The 17,241-nt window shown below is 39.7% G+C and overlaps 2 protein-coding genes across 2 annotated transcripts; one reads left to right on the plus strand and one right to left on the minus strand.

Annotated features, from left to right (window-relative positions):
* Positions 1-2,449: 2,449 nt before the first annotated feature.
* Positions 2,450-3,400, plus strand: LOC136333148 (olfactory receptor 7C1-like). Its single transcript, XM_066272063.1, has one exon. It carries the CDS (start codon positions 2,468-2,470, stop codon positions 3,398-3,400), a length of 933 nt encoding a protein of 310 aa, XP_066128160.1. The 5' UTR covers positions 2,450-2,467.
* A 6,303-nt stretch (positions 3,401-9,703) lies between these two features.
* Positions 9,704-17,041, minus strand: LOC136333132 (olfactory receptor 7E178-like). Its single transcript, XM_066272062.1, has 2 exons — positions 16,896-17,041; positions 9,704-10,629 (listed from the first exon to the last, which is right to left on the minus strand). The coding sequence occupies exons 1-2, from the start codon at positions 17,017-17,019 to the stop codon at positions 9,704-9,706; spliced, it is 1,050 nt and encodes a 349-aa protein (XP_066128159.1). The 5' UTR covers positions 17,020-17,041.
* Positions 17,042-17,241: the final 200 nt, after the last annotated feature.

Consider the following 17,241-nt stretch of genomic DNA (forward strand, 5'->3'; position numbering starts at 1 on the left):
GTGGCCCATAAGGGCAAACAGTCTCTTTTCAGAATGGTCAGAATTTAGGATGAAAGTTGAGAAGTGGTGAGTTATATAGCAGGAGGTTCAGAGTTGATGATATACTTTTCAGAAGGTGGCACAAAGTATTCTGAAGATGTTGAGCAGGAGAATGATACTATCAGATTTTCATTTTGGAAATCCTTGTCACACAGTTCTGTGCAGGATTCAAAGGTGAAACTAGAGTCCAGGAAGGAAGACCCTTGTCATAGACTAGTGAGAAATAAAATTGTTCCCTCTTCCAATGCGGTTGATGTCATAACACACACAGCACACTCCAGGGAATACCAGAATCCTGGGCAGCTCCCATATACTCTCTCCTATTCTGCTTAATAAAACAATCAAATGCAAGACAGTAAGTCACACTTATTAACCCTTTGAGTAGTACAAACGTTCATTACATCCTCGTGCCTCCTGACCATCCAGAGTATTATTGTACATGTGTAAAGCAAATGTATGTTCTTCCTGTTTTCATAAATTGATTATCAAACAAACATAATTTTAAGTTAATAAAATTGTAACTGGAACTAATTTCATTTTTTGAAAAACAACTCATTCCTGGGGGTCAGCGAGCATAAAAAACTCACTACTCAAATGGTTAAAAGAGAATCTTGCCCTGGTCAGATAGGTTGGTTGGTTAGAGCATTGTCCAGAAATGCAGGGGTTGCTGGTTCCATCCCTGGTCACAGTACATACAGAAACAGATCAATGTTCTTGTCTCTCTCTCTCCCTCTCTTTCTTACTCTCTTGCTAAAATTAATAAATAAACATTAAAAGAAAGTTAAGGAAATCTTTTACAGGCTATCCTATTCTAGAAATGTGCCATGACAATTTGCTTAGAATATCTTTCATATGATCAGAAAAAAAGGAAGATGATCGTAAACTGCCCCTCCCTCAAGGGGTTAGAACAAAGATCTTCATCCAGTACATATAATATATAATACAGTGTATTTGCATATAATATGGCCATTTTTATCATTCCAGAGACACTATTTGTTTTCTTTTTTAAAATTAAGATACAATGGATATATAGTATTATGTTAATTTCAGGTATGAAACATAATGATTTTATATTTGTATATATTGCAAAATGATCACCACAATAAATCTAGTTAACATCCTTCAGCATACAAAGTTACAGAAATTTTTCTCTTGTGATGAGAACTTTAAAACCTACTCTCTTAGTAACTTTTAAAATACAATACAGTGTTAACTATAGTCACCATGTTGTATATTACATCCCCATGACTTATTTATTTTGTAACTGAAAGTTTGTACCTTTTGATCCCCTGCCCTCCCACTTTAGTTTTCATACCAGAGAAGACTGACAGTAATGACAGCCAATGGTGGTCTCCTTGGAAGTTAGGGGCATTTCAGAATAGCAAGCATAGAAAAATATAACAAAACAGAACACTGAAGATCATTGTATGATTGTCTGCTATTCCTTGTCCCTGATTACATGATCCTTTCCTCTGTCTGATTACAGGACCCTTAGGACCTGAAGTGAAGAAAGTCAGAGGGTAGGTGGGCTATGGATGAGGGTCCCCATGTTCCCAGCTCCATTCTAAGTATCACCTTAATGTGAATGCCAAATCTGACTCTCATCATTTCAGGCTCAACTATAAAAATCCCTATGCAATTTCTCTCTTCCTCAGTATATAACAAACAGCATGGAGGACGTGACTCAAAATTCTGTTTGTGACCTTTTCAGTGGTGTCTTAGGTACTGGAATGGTTTAAGCCTTGATAGCCTCTTTCCTTGGACATTTTAACCAATCCCTTAACTTCACAGGTGAAGGGGATTTTTTCAAGTGACAAATGTCCAGGAAGCATCTGGCCCTGTTCTTACAAGGTGTTGCTGGTCCCTGGTACATTAAGCCTTCCGAATTTGTGAATGCAGTTTATTATTTAGTAAAAATATTTTCTTTTTCTTCTTATTCTCCTTAAGATGTAAGCCTGCATTCTACTCATCCTCCAATACTCTGTCCAGATATTTGAGATACTCTCTCAAATTTTCTCACCTCCAAGACATAATTATCTGACCCTTTTCTGAATCCCAGTCAAGACCAATAACCCAGGCCAACTTACTGAGTTTCACCAACCCTCATGTTCAGATTTCTGTTAGAGGAGGACAAGCCATTTTATCTCTTAGAACCAAAGTTGCTCTTAACTTTTTACGGGTAATTCTAGGTCAGAAATAAAGAAGGTGGATGAATGTCCCAGAGGACAATGGACAAGGTTGATCAACATTATGAAACGTTGTATATGTAACAAATAACAGAATATGGAATGCCTCAGTTTGGTAGTTAAGGCTTTTATATCTAGGAATTTACTTCAAGAAATTTAAAAAGTAGTGATAATCTAGGTCTTTCCCATGTCTATTTCATATTATTTTCCTCCTTCAATTGTCTAGCTAAAGTGTCAGCAACATGGAACCAGGAAATCAAACAAGTGTTTCATATTTTTTACTTCTGGGATTTTGCCAAGACTCAGAGCATCAACCCATCCTGTTTGGGCTGTTCCTGTCCATGTACCTGTTCACTATGTTTGGGAACCTGCTCATCATCCTGGCCGTCAGCTCAGACTCCCACCTCCACACCCCCATGTACTTCTTCCTCTCCAATCTGTCCGTGGCTGACATCTGTTTCACCTCCACCACCGTCCCAAAGATGCTGGTGAACATCCAGACTCAGAACAAATCCATCACCTATGCAGGCTGCATCACCCAGATGTGTTTTTTTGTGATTTTTGGAGTTATGGATACATTTCTCCTCACTATAATGGCCTATGACCGATTTGTGGCCATCTGTCACCCCTTACACTACCCAGTCATCATGAACACCCGACTCTGTGGCCTGCTGGTTCTTGTGTCCTGGTTCATCAGTTTAACATGCTCCCTGGTCCAGAGTCTGTTGATGTTGCGGCTGTCTTTCTGTACAAATCGGATGATTTCACACTTTTACTGTGAACTTGCTCAGGCTCTCACGCTTGCCTGCTCTGACACACTCATCAATCACATCCTGCTATATATGGTGACTGGCCTTCTTGGCATAGTTCCCTTCTCAGGGATTCTTTTATCCTATATTCAAATTGTCTCCTCCATCTTGAGAATCCCATCATCAGGTGGGAAATACAAAGCATTTTCTACCTGTGGGTCTCACCTGTCTGTTGTTTCTTTATTCTATGGGACCGGCCTTGGTGTGTATCTCAGTTCTGATGCACCTTCCTGGAAGGGCATGACTGCCTCCGTGATGTACACTGTGGTCACCCCCATGCTGAACCCCTTCATCTATAGCCTGCGGAATAGGGACATCAAGAGGGCTTTATGCAAAGTTCTTGGGAGAACACTCTATGTTCAGTGATGGGAACACTGTCCTGAGATTTTGAGCTGACAGTGGTAGCAGCATTTGGCTAAGGAAAGCCGACCTCTTAATCACATTGGATTTTGCTTCTCATCTATTCTCTGTAAGTGACTTTGGGTACAATTGCCTCTTAAGCTCTTAAGCACTTTGTCTTAACCTCTTATGGTGACCTCTCTGTTATTTTCAGTTCTACTCTTCTCATATCTTCCTTTTGCTTACCCATTACTGCACCTCATCTTGGAGGTCCAGCCCAGCAGGTATCAACCTGGAACAGTTGAATAGGAATTATGACATACATTGTGCATTTTATTGAGACACATCGCTAGTTCTTAGCAGTCATTCACTCAGCAATATTTATTGAGTACCTTTTGTGTGCCATGCTGTTGTGGTGTCTGGAGTATAGCAGTGAGAAGAAGAAAAAGCAAAAACATGCCCCCATAGAGCTTAAATCCTGTATCTCAGAGTTTATTGTAACACATCATGTCCAACAGAAAATACACTGATGGATAAATTATTTATTTGGTTATTAGTGTGGTTGAACTTTTCCCCATATGTTTGCTTAGTGCATGTCCAAAATGAGCCCTAAAAATGTATCATTGGAGATAAAAAAAATCACAGAACCCAGAATATTAGATTTGACTAGGTGCTAATAAGTTGTTCAGTTTAGTCTAATGTAGCAGATGAATTTACTGAGGCTCAAGTATAAGAGTCCAGACAGTACTTAATCTGGCTGAAAGGGGGACAGATCTTTTAGTATGGTTCCAAGACAGAGCACTCGATTACAATTCGGAAGAACAATGGTTGAGTCACAGAATTGCTACTTCAGGTATGTGATGCTGAGAGGCTTCAGGTGATACAGAATGGAGGACTGGTGCATCTCTTAATATGTCATGTTTGTTTTCATATCTCCTTCACCATAGAGAAATGTTATGTCTTCAGATAGTAATGTTTGCCAAGGCACTGGAGGGAAGAAGGGCAAGCATCAACACATAAATATTCATCTTGGGAAAGATGAATCACTCCAGAACAGAAGGAGTATAACAGAATCATCTTGCTACCAAGTGGAGTCCTCAAGGGAGAAATACCACCATTTCTAAGAACCATATAAATGCCTTCAAGAAAGAAAATTAATCCCTAGGATTTGAGTCTGAAAACAGGCTTGGGTTTGGAAACTGGTAGATGAATCATGATTTTCAATTGTGGTGGCTGACATCTGACTTTTTATGACTTGTTCTTGATATTTTTAGTTCTCTTGGCAAAAATGTGGAAAAAAAGAAAACCCTCATGCATTGTTGGTAGGATTAAAAATTAGTGTAGTCACTGTGGAGGAATGTCTAAATATTCCTGAAAATTTTCAAAATAAAATTGCTTTATGACCCAACAATACCATTTCTGGGTACTTATCTGAAGAAATCAAAAATACTAAATCAAAAAGATATATGCATGCTTAAGTACATTGTAGCATTAGTTGCAATAGCCAAAGTATGGAAGAAACCTAAGTACCTAGTACCCATCAATAGATAATTGAACAAAGGAGAATCTGTGTGTGTGTGTGTGTGTGTGTGTGTGTAGTGGAATACTACTCAGCCATAAAAATGAAGTCTTACCATTTGTGACAACATAAATGGACCTAGAAGGTATTATGCTAAGTGATATGTCAGGCAGAAAAAGACAAATAACACATGATTACACTTATATGTGAAACTTAAAACAATGTAAATAAAACAGAAAAAGACTCATAAATACAGAGGTTATTGCCAGAAGGGAGAAGCTTGGGGAGACTGGGTGAAAAGGTAAATGGACTAAGAAATGAACATTGGCAGTTACTAAATAGTCATGAGGATATAGCATACAGCATAGAAAATATAGTCAATAATGTAATAACTATGTGTGATGCCAGGTGGGTATTTGAATTATGGAGGGGATCACTTCAGAAATTATGTAAATGTCTAACCACTATGCTGTACACCTAAAATTAATTAAAAATGATATTAAATGTTAACTTTAGTTTTTATTTATTTTATTTTTTATTTTTATTTTTTACAGAGACAGAGAGAGAGAGTCAGAGAGAGGGATAGACAGGGACAGACAGACAAGAACAGAGAGAGATGAGAAGCATCAATCATTAGTTTTTTGTTGCGACACCTTAGTTGTTCATTGATTGCTTTCTCATATGTGCCTTAACTGTGGGGCTACAGCAGACCAAGAAACCTCTTGCTCAAGCCAGCGACTTTGGGTCCAAGCTGGTGAACTTTGCTCAAACCAGATGAGCCCATGCTCAAGATGGCAACCTTGGGGTCTCAAACCTGGGTCCTCTGCATCCCAGTTCGATGCTCTTTTCACTGTGCCACTGCCTGGTCAGGCTTAACTGTCATTTTTAAATTAAAATGAAACCTGTACCTGTCAGCAGTCATTACTCATTACTTTACTTCCCTGACAACCATTAATCTACTTTCTGTCTCTATGGATTCACCTGTTCTTGGTATTTCATATAAATGAAATCATACAGTTTAATAAATCCTCCTGTCTCTTCTCTAGTGGAGTTGAGTTCTATCTTTCTTTTTTATAGCAATATTTTTGGCCCTTATTGTAATAGTCTTACGTAAAGTCTTCCTTACCTGTTTGACTATATTTCATGCAATTTTTCTTTGCCACAGTCAATAACTTTCTTGAAATTTCTTTTTAACAAATTTGTTAAAAAGTCTGTCTCCCTCACTAAAAAACAAACAAACAAAAGAACCTCTGCCATATAATGGAGAAAAAGAAAAATAACTATAATGACAAAATTAGTGGGGCCTGAAAGGCCTGAAGAAAGTAGATTTCTCACTTGAAAATCTGAGCAGCTACATGCTAGTGAATTTTGACAGTGGAAACAAGAACTATGTAGTATGTCTGGCCAACATGCAGCTACAGGTCCTCCTACTATTTTTTTTTAATTCAGTGAGAGGAAGGGAGGCAGAGAGACAAACTTCTGCATGCACACCTACCAGAATTCACCCAGCAAGCCCACTAGGAGATGGTGCTCTGCCCATCTGGGGCATTGCTATGTTGCTCAGCAACTGAGCTCTTTCTAGTGCCTGAGGCAGAGGCCATGGAGCCATCCTCAGCCCCCTGGGACCAACTCATTCCAAATGAGTCATGGCTGCAGAAGGAGAAGAAAGAGAGTGAGAAAGAGAAAGAAGCAAGAGGGAAAGAGATGGAGAAGCAGATGATCACTTCTGTGTGCCCTGACTGGGAATTGAACCCAGGACATCTACATGCTGGGCTGATGCTGTACCACTGAGCCAACCAGCTAGGGCCTCCTCCCACTATTTAATGTCACCTGTCTGTTCATCTCTCTCTTTTTAAAAAAATTATTTTATTTACTGATTTTAGACAGAGAGAAAGAGACATACACACAGAGAGAAAACTTGATTTGTTCCACTTCTTTATAAATTCATTGTTTGATTCTTGTATATACCCTGACCAGAGATCAAACCTGTAACCTTTGCTTATTGGGAGGATGCTCTAACCAACTGAGCTACCAGGCCAGGGCTATACCTCTCTTTATTTATAGGATAAACCTTAACATGTTCTTCAGTTCTTCAGAAACCTCCTCTTCTCAGGAGGACAAGAATATCCTTAGTGCATTAACCCTGTTCTCAATGCCTTCCAAAACTAACAACAGAAAAATCAAGGAAACCTGGTTAAACTTGTAACAAAAATCAGGCACAGGTGGGCCCTTATGATTGGGCTATAGGGACCCTAGAAATTTGAAGATGATGGCAGAGGTTAAACAAACTATTATTCCTAACTCATAATTTATTTACACTCTACTGTTTAATATTTTTAAGTAAACTTTTTGAAGTATAATACACAGATATTATATTACCTTATTATTTCAAACTCTGCATTCCCTTTATAGCAAATATTGCAGGGTTTGAATTTCTAGATTTATTAAGATTTTCTGTTGCTTCCCTCCTGCTTCAAAATTTAAATACTTCATCTCTCCCCCTTGTATCTTCCCATTACCGAGCCCAGCAGTGTATTTGTAATTTACAGAACATTGCTGACTATTCAAGGAACTACCTTGAAATTTTCTTTTAATTTTATTAATAAGAAGATATCCCAAATTTACTTCCTTGCAAACAGACTCTGAGAGAGGGATTAGTTTGCAGGATGTTCACCATTCAGTGCTCCTGGAATCAAAACCTGTGGAAGAGCAGGTGTGTCATAATAATTTTGGGCTCACCTAAAAGGAGATATGACCTTTCACCCAGGTCCTGGGAAGTAACCTTTAAGGGCTTGAAATTTCCCTAGTGAAAGCAGTGATTGGTTATTTGTTGTGCACCCCATTGAACATCTCATTTATGCTAATGAGATGACTGAAGAGGGAGATTGGTCATGCCAAAAGGACTGACCAACCATGTAAATGAAGGGTTGGAGCTAAGGCTAGAAACTGAGTTCAACCAAATGGATAGTAATTGAATTTATCAAACTTGTGTAATGAATTCTCAATTAAAAACTCTAAATATTGAAACTCAAGTGTGCTACCTGGTGGACAATATTCTGAGTATTGTTGCACCTTGTGGCCAGGAGGAAGTAATGGAGCTGAATTCCGTAGAGAGCGGGCAACAGAAATTTTACATCTGGGACATTTCAGAGAGTTCCCTATGTGTATCTTCTTTTGGTTGGTTAGTATTTGCATTGTTTTGGTATAATAAAATTGTGATCATAAATAAAGCACTGTCCTAAGTTCTGTGACTCATTCTGGTGAATTATTGAACCAGAGAGAATTCCCTCAGTTTGAGTCACTCTAGCAAATGATTGGATGTGAGCAAGTCTCTGAATTTGTGGGCAACTGGTCTGAAGTGAGGGTGGCCCTGGGGACTCCTAAATTGGTAGCTGGTGTCTGAAATGAAGGGACTGTTCCTTCAGACTCTGTGGTTTGGCAAACTGTAACAAGAGGCAGCAGTAGAAAAAGTCAAGCCAAGTTGGAGCCCATCAAAGGTCTTCTAACTGACCTGTGGTGGCACAATGGATAAAGTTTCAATGTAGAATGCTGAGGTCACAAGTTTGAAACCCTGGGCTTGCCTAGTCAAGGCACAAATGGGGACTGATGCTTTCTGCTCCTCCCCATTCTCTCTCTCCCTCTAAAATGAATAAATAAATAAAATTTGTTTAAAAAAAGGTCTCCTAAAGTCACTAGAGAGCTCTGTATCTAGAATGGTCTTTTAGAGTTGGCTGGAATTGGTTCCAGGGGGCCAAATATCATTGGATGTAAACTGCTCAGAATGAGCCATGACCTTGGCTAAGACAGCTCTCTGTGACTGAAGCCGATCTCTATGGAGGTGATGCCCAGGTCTAAGTGATACTTCTCACACTTGGAACAACGCATTACACATTCCTAACAAGACATCTTCTCTTTTCTTGTGGTAAAATAAGCTGATGTAAAATTGGCCATTCTTAACAATTTTAAATGTCCAGTTCAGTGGTATTAAGTACATTCACATTGTTATGCACCATCACCATCATCTGTCTCCAAAATTCTTTTCATTTTGCATAAATAAAAATCTTTATTTCTCAAACACCCTCTCTCCCTATTTTCCCAGCCCCTAGCAACCACTATTCTATTTCGTGTCTCTATGAATTTGACTACACTAAGTGCCTCATAGAAGTGGAATTATACAGTGTTTTTTCTTACATGTCTGGCTATATAATTGATTGAGGAAATGTTAGATGGAATGAGAAAAAGAATTATCAGTAAAATTCAGAATCCTATATCCCAGTTTTTCTAGGAAAGTCCCAGTTGATAACTATTTATTCAAACTCAGTATTAATACCATCTGATTCCAATTTCTAAATACCCTGGTTTGGACAAGAAATTAAACAGTCACCTTATTTTCTCAAGTATCTTACCAAGATCATGAAGGTGCAAAAATATGGAAAAACAGAGAAAAATCATGAAGAAAGTAGAAAGAGAATAAATAACAAGAAAAAAAGAGATATGATTTTTAAATAATGATAGAAACAAGGTTGCTCATGACTAATAGTCCTGCGTAGTGCATCAGGAAAGTGAAAAGGGGATACTGATGTACCATGAATAATCCTGGAGGGGCTGTGCTTAAGTTAGCAGTCGAAAATAATGTCCCAGTTCCATTACACCTGTGTTAGAAGGAAAACTTGTATAAACAGGAAGCAGAGAGCTATATTGGAACATATACACTATGTGACTGCAGATTCAGAATTTCTTGCTGCACATGTTTGATTTTACTGTTTTTTTTCCAGCCCTATGAACCAAAAAATATAGCACAGCTATTGAGATTAGGCTGTTCTTCTGATCATCCTCCACAGGGCGCTCTTGATGTCTCTGTTCCTCAGGCTGTAGATGAAGGGGTTCAGCATGGGTGTGACCACAGTGTACATCACCGAGGACACCACATCCTTCCTTGGGGAAGATGAGACAGCAGAACTGAGATACTCTCCAAGTCCTGTTCCATAAAATAAGCAAACAACTGACAGGTGAGAGCCACAGGTGGAGAAAGCTTTATACTTCCCATGTGACGATGGGACTCTCAGGATGGAGGAAATTATTTTATAGTAAGAGAAAAGGATCCCTGACAGTGGAACACCACCAAGAATGACACCAATAAAATAGATCAATATGTTGATGATGAAGGTGTCAGAACATGCAAGGTTGAAGAGTTGAGAAGGATCACAGAAGAAATGAGGGATTTCCACATCTGCACAGAAGGTAAGGTGTGACACCATCAAGTAGTGCAGCTGAGAATCCAAAAGGCTGATGAAAAATGACAGCAGGACCAGCAAGCCAGAGAGGTGAGGATTCATGATGACCAGGTAGTGTAGGGGCTGACAAATGGCCACCAACCGGTCATAGGCCATCACAGCCAGGAGTATACTTTCCAAACATGCAAACAGAGAAAAAAATGTCACCTGAGTTAGGCAGCCTGCATAGGTGATGGATTTGCTGTACGTCTGGATGTTTACCAGCATCTTGGGAATTGTAGTGGTGCTGAAACTGATGTCGGTCAAGGACAAATTGGAGAGGAAGAAGTACATGGGGGTGTGGAGGTGGGAGTCAGAGATGATGGCCAGAATGATGAGCAGGTTCCCAAGCATGGTCAACAGGTACATGGACAGGAACAGACCAAACAGAAGGGGCTGTAGTTCTGGATCATTTGAGAGTCCCAGGAGGAGGAATTCTGGGTCACCTGTTTGATTCTGTAGGTCTATGCAATAAGATACATTTTAAAAAAGAAGAGAGGGCTAAAGAAATTAAACAACCATAGGGACATCCATTGTTTTTCAAGTAATTAACAAATAACATATTTACACTTGTGGACCATACAACCCTTGCTCTTATTACCTTTTGCAACATTTCTTAGTTGTGAACCCATTTTAGAACTCTTTTCTTACTTACGTCTGGACTCTTCACCTGTTTCTATATACACTCACTTTAGAAACACTGGGTCAAAGAATATAGAGAAGAGAGGACATTTTGAGATAACACATCATGAACAGAGTAGAATATCAGCCTTCCACTTTTGAAGGAAAAATGCAGAATGAAAAATATTTTCTAGAAAAAAATCATTCTAATTGAAAGACACTAAGAAGCAGTTGAGTACACTTTATCTCACCCAGATGAACTGTAAGAAATTCCCTTAATTTGGAATGTAGTCTAGAAGAGCTAAAACCACATTAATTGTATTCTAACTTAATATAAAACATTCAGAATCAGATAGCATTTTTATATGGCAACTGTCTTTAAGGATTTCTATCTTTAATTGGTTGTATAACATCCTTCTTCTATGGAGATAAGTGGTCACTCAAATGTGTGGGCTTTCTGGTTGAAGTCTATTCAAATATAACTTAAATATATAAATATTTGTTTTTGGTGGATTTTGTGTTTTTTTTAATTTTTAAAATTCACTTTAGAAGGAGAAGGGTCAGGAGAGAGAGAAAGAGAGAGAGAGAGGGAGAAAAAGAGAGAGAAAGAGAGAGAGAGAAAAGGGGGAGGAACAGGAAGAATCAACTCCCATATGTGCCTTGACTGGTCAAGCCCAGGGTTTCGAACCGGTGACCTCAACATTCCAGGTTGATGTTTTATCCACTGCACCACCACAGGTTGGACTTCACATTTTGAAAAATATGTTTTTGTTAAATGGACAAAATTGTACAGTATCACTGATCCAGAAGATGATATTGATTTACAATTCACCAATAATTAAATAAAAATAAACTTTCATAAATAGTCTGTACTATTATTTTAACATTTGCCACTTTATTATAAAAGCTACAACTCAGGAACAGTCAGGTAGAAAAGACACACAGAGCCAGGGAGATGTGGATGAGGGAGGCACGTAACTGCCACTCCTTCTCCTGGTACACTGCTCCCCCACCATTCTGATATGCTCACCCACCCAGAAACTCTCTGAGCACTTTCACTTTGGCTTTTTAAAGAGATTTTATTCTTGCCCTGGCCAGTTGGCTTAGTAGTAGAGCATCGGCCCAGAGTGTGAATGTTCTGGGTTCAATTCCTGGTCAGGGCACACAAGAGAAGCAACCATATGTTTCTTCACCCCTTCCCTCTTGCTTTTCTCTCTCTCTCTTTCTCCCTCACTCTCTTCCCCTGCCACAGTCATGGCTCAATTGGAGCAATTTGACCCTGGGGAGCTGAGGATGGTTCCATGGCCTCCTCTCAGGCACTAAAAAGAGCCCGATTGCTGAGCAATGGAGCAATGCTCTAGATAAGCAGAACATCACCCACTAATGGCCATGCCAGGTGGATCCCAGTCAAGACACATGCAGGAGTCTGTCTCTGCCTCCCCTCCTCTCACTGAATAAAAAAAAATAAACTAATAAATAAAAAATAAAATAAAAATACATGTATTCTTATTTTTTTTGTATTTTTCCAAAGTTAGAAGCAGGAAGGCAGTCAGACTCTCACATGTGCCTGACTGGGATTCACCTGGCATGCCCACCAGGGGGGCGATGCTCTGCCTATCTGGGGCATTGCTCTGTTGCAGCTGGAGCCAATCTAGCACCTGAAGCAGAGGCCATGGAGCCATCCTCAGTGCCTGGGCCAACTTTGCTCCAATGGAACCTTGGCTGCAGAAGGGGAAGAGAGAGACAGAGAGGAACGAGAGGGAGAGGGGTGGAGAAGCAGATGGGCGCTTCTCCTGTGTGCCCTGGCTGGGAATTGAATTTGGGACTTCCATATGCCAGGCCAATGCCAGTTGACTGCTGAACCAACCAGCCAGGGCAGTTTTTCTTAACTTTTTTTTTTTTTCATTTTTCTGAAGCTGGAAACAGGGAGAGACAGTCAGACAGACTCCCGCATGTGCCCGACCGGGATCCACCCGGCATGCCCACCAGGGGCGACGCTCTGCCCACCAGGGGGCGATGCTCTGCCCATCCTGGGCGTCGCCATGTTGCGACCAGAGCCACTCTAGTGCCTGGGGCAGAGACCACAGAGCCATCCCCAGCGCCCGGGCCATCTTTGCTCCAATGGAGCCTTGGCTGCGGAAGGGGAAGAGAGAGACAGAGAGGAAAGCGCGGCGGAGGGGTGGAGAAGCAAATGGGCGCTTCTCCTGTGTGCCCTGGCCGGGAATCAAACCCGGGTCCTCCGCACGCTAGGCCGACGCTCTACCGCTGAGCCAACCAGCCAGGGCTTTTCTTAACTTTTAATTGGATTTATTGGGGTGACATTGGTTAATAAAATTATAGGTTTCCAGTGTATGCTTCTATGATACATCATGTGTACACTGTACTTACTGTGTGTTCACCACCTCAAATCAAGTCTCCTTCAGTTGCCACTTATTCTCCCTTCACCTTCTTCTACCTGCCCCATCCCCCAATTTTTTTTGGAAAGGTTATTTTCTATCAGTGATACACAATCCTAGAGAAAAATCTGCAGTTGTTTTGCACTTTACTGTTTCTGTTCATAGTAGATTGGTAAAACTTTTTAAAATAGTCTCTAATCACGAACATTTGTGAAGGGTTGATTTCTCATTAAATCAACCTTCTAATGAGTACTTGAAAATTTAGACCAAAGCCAAATCTTAAACCTTAAACTGGCTTTTTATGCCAGCTTCAGAGCTTTTCAAGCCAACTTTCCTTATAGAGGGACTGCATGTCTCTTGAATTCAGACCCTGAGGGTAACCCAAGTAATTTCTTTTGACAGGTCAAACATAGTATAATTTTCTAAAGTGTCACTTTGTCACAATATTTATTCCTTTGGATGACATGCTAGACTCCTATGTATATAGTTCAACATTTCTGTTTCATAAATGTTACCTAACTTTATACAAACTATATTATAATAAACTATTTTTGCAACAAAAAATGATGTAATTAAGGAAAAATCAACAGAGAAAAGAACAAAGACTAAAATTTAAAACACCTAGGTAGTTTGCTTCTCTGTAAAATGGGTACATTAACTGAGCTGACATTACAGGATTACTGTAAAAAATAAAATTAAACTCTAAAAATAAAATACTTAAACAGTGGCTATTGTTCAACCAGGCGATGGTGCAGTGGACAAAGCATTGGACTGGATGCAGAGGACCCAGGTTCTAAACCCTGAGGTCATCAGCTTGGGCACAGGGTCACTGGCTTGAGTGTGAGATCACAGATATGACATGAACCCACAGTCGCTGGCTTGAGCCCAAAGGTCACTGGCTTGAAGCTCAAGGTTGCTGGCCTGAGCAAGGGGTCACTTGAGCTGCTGTAGCACCTCGATCAAGGCACATATGATAAAGCAATCAATGAAAATCTAAGATGTTGCAATGAAAGTTGATGCTTTTCATCTCTCCCTTCCTGTCTGTCTGTTTCCATCTGTCACTATCTGTCCCTCAATTGATTTCTCCATCTCTGTCAAAAAAACAAACAAACAGAAAAACAGTGACTATCAATGCTAGCTGATATTATAATTACCTGTTCGTTTAAAAAATTCTATGATGGTCTGGCCATAACTTAGAACCAATTGAATCAAAATTTCTACACGCAAGTCCTTTGGACACACTAACATATAGCCAGAGCTGAGAACCACTGCCGGACAATTAATAAATGTTGCATTAATGTTGTCAATTATTATCAATATAATTTTACCCACTACCCATATTAAAATATCAATAATTAATGATGCGTGCTGTGGAATTCATATTTACTATTGATGGAACTTGAGAATTTTTTGCTATCCCTGCATGATCTTCTCATGCACGTCAAAGTTATCCAAAGGCAAACACTGTCATGAATGTGATGGATGCATTTCCTTTCAATATTTTTGTAATATTAGTATTGAGTTATGAATTCATAAGCAGTTTTCTTGAAACTTACCTGAACACTCTCAGAGTACACATGCTGTTCCCTGAGTTCTCACTGACCACAGCATGCATGTTAAGTCTGTGAAATACATGCATCTATCTCAGCACTTTAAATGATGCATAGCACTGCCTGAGGAATAAACATCATTTTATTTTTCAATATTTTATCATGGCAATGATAAGAAAATTCTTATACCCCTCTCCATATCATACAAGTGAGAATTTTATAAAGATATATGCATAAATGATAATTGTTTGAGTTGTAAAAATTGATATATGTGCAGTTTTGCTATTAATTACTTATACTTGTTTTGCCAATAGAAAAATCAGCTACAATCTCTGATTGCCAAGGTGTGAAATCAGAAAGTTCACTGAAGTCATACTAGCAATAGTCTGTTTACAATAGAGCCACATGAAGATTCCTGTCTTGTAAGGGAATGATATTTCCATATCTCAGGTTTAGAAAATGTGCTGAAAAATGTATTAGTATTCATATAAAACCCCATGATCCACACATTCATGTAAGAAAGATCCCTACAATCTACATGGTCTACTTTGCTAAATCACAGGTGAACTCACCAAATCCCGAGAGAAGGAACTGATGGTTGTGCCCCTGTTTGCTCATCTGAGACTAAAGCAGGTTTGGAAAGAAACAGTTATTGTGCTGGGTGGAGGGGGCAGAGCCCTGGGGTGGGAATGAGGAGGCCTTTGTCTGAGTCCCACAGCTGTCACCCACTAAATGTGAAGTGTGTGTAAACCTTCCACCTCTCTGTGCTGGTGTCTCTTACACAAAAATGATAGAGTAACACCCATCTCTGGGAGATGTGTGGCACCTGACAGAGGTCTGCCCTTAATACATTTCAGTCACAGTTTTATTTTATTTTTTAGATTTTATTTATTCATTTTTAGAGTGTGAGAGGAAATGGAGAAAGAAAGAGAGAGAGAGAGAAGGAGAAAGGAGCAGAAAGCATCAACTCCCATTTGTGCCTTGACCAGATGAGCCCAGGGTTTTTACCCAGCGACTTCAGTGTTCCAGGTTGACGCTTTATCCACTGTGCCACCACCAGCCAAGCTCAGTCATCATTTTAAATTAGATTAAAATAATGGGTTTGCTGTTGAAAAACAATCTCAAGAAAGGTTTAATGGTATTTTAGTTTATTATATACAGAGAGAGGTAGAAGCCTATCATATCCCAGATAATTTGTTCATGGGATGAATGGAAATCCTAAAATGTGTGTCAATCCACACAGTAAGATTAACTTCCCTTTCTCTTTTCTTTTTTTCATTTTCATCAAAATAGCCACCTTATTTTTTATATTTAACTGTTGATTTTATTAAGTGAAAAATGATAGGTTTTTTTTAGAAAATCTGTGACATACAGAGAAAGACAAATACCATACAATCTCGCTTGTATGTGGAATCTAATGAACAAATTATATTGATGAACAAAATAGAAACAGAGACAAGGACATGCAGAACAGATTGATAGCTGTCAGAGGGAAGAAGGTGTGGGGGACTGAATTGCAAAAGGTGAAGGGATTAAGCAATAAACACACACACACAGAGAACACAGAGATACAGACCACAGTGTGGTGATACCCAGAGGGAAAGGGGGTGGGGAGTATGTGGACATAGGCAAAGGGCAGGGGTGGGAGTGGGGTGGAATGCAGATGGAAAGAGATTTTCTTGGGGCAATGGGTACAGGATGCACTGTGTAGGTGATGTTTTATTGAGCTGTACATTTGAAACCTGTACCCAAAAATTCAATTTAAAATAATTTTTAAAAAAGGAAATCTATGAAATAGATATTTATGAGCACTGTTTAATCTTCTGTCTAGTCCTACAAGACTTTCCTGGAAAGAATGACACACAGGAAAGAAGCTCTCTGTGTGGGAAGCCATGTTGCCTACGCTCTGTTTCTGAGATCCAGGAAGAGCCTGTTCATTAGTGAACAGAGATTGTGGTTGTTCTCACCAAGTAGAGCATAGCCATGGGGGATCAGAAATGGATTAGACTCAGTTGTTTCCCTCCAGGTATTCAGAATCTCCTTGAATAAGGACAAAAATATTTGAAACTTTCCATATTGGGGCCCTTTCATCTGTACCAATACTGCTTTGTCCTAATGATAAAATGACAGTCCCTCTCCATCCATCATCTCCACAGTACTCACCGGGCTGTTCTATCTCTGCTGGATAATGACCAAGTAGTGAGAATCCTCTGTCCCTGTCCTGTCCAGCAAGCATTGAATGGTCAGCCTCCATCCTCAGGACTGGCAGGGCGGCAGAGGAAGTCATGACTGATGCAGTGATTCTGAGAGGAGGAATCTCAGATGTGACAGACACTGGACCGAGATGGAAAATTGAAGGGCTGGTGGCACAGGCTGATTATCTTCCCTGAGTGGCCCTGGGAGCTCAATGCACAGAGCTCATGATTAGCCAAACCTGTCTATTATCCCAATCCCTGAGGACTTGCTATTATTAATAGAAGAGAAAAAGGGAATGCACTTCCAAGGCTCT

The sequence above is a fragment of the Saccopteryx bilineata genome, chromosome 1 (genome assembly GCF_036850765.1).
Source record: "Saccopteryx bilineata isolate mSacBil1 chromosome 1, mSacBil1_pri_phased_curated, whole genome shotgun sequence".
Lineage (NCBI taxonomy): Eukaryota > Metazoa > Chordata > Mammalia > Chiroptera > Emballonuridae > Saccopteryx > Saccopteryx bilineata.

Coding starts and splice junctions, on each gene's coding strand:
- LOC136333148 (XM_066272063.1), top strand. CDS start 2,468: ATGGAACCAGGAAATCAAACAAGTGTTTCATATTTTTTACTTCTGGGA.
- LOC136333132 (XM_066272062.1), bottom strand. CDS start 17,019: ATGACTTCCTCTGCCGCCCTGCCAGTCCTGAGGATGGAGGCTGACCAT. Junction 10,630..16,895: donor AGCAGAGATAGAACAGCCCG/GTGAGTACTGTG, acceptor CTTATTGCATAG/ACCTACAGAATCAAACAGGT.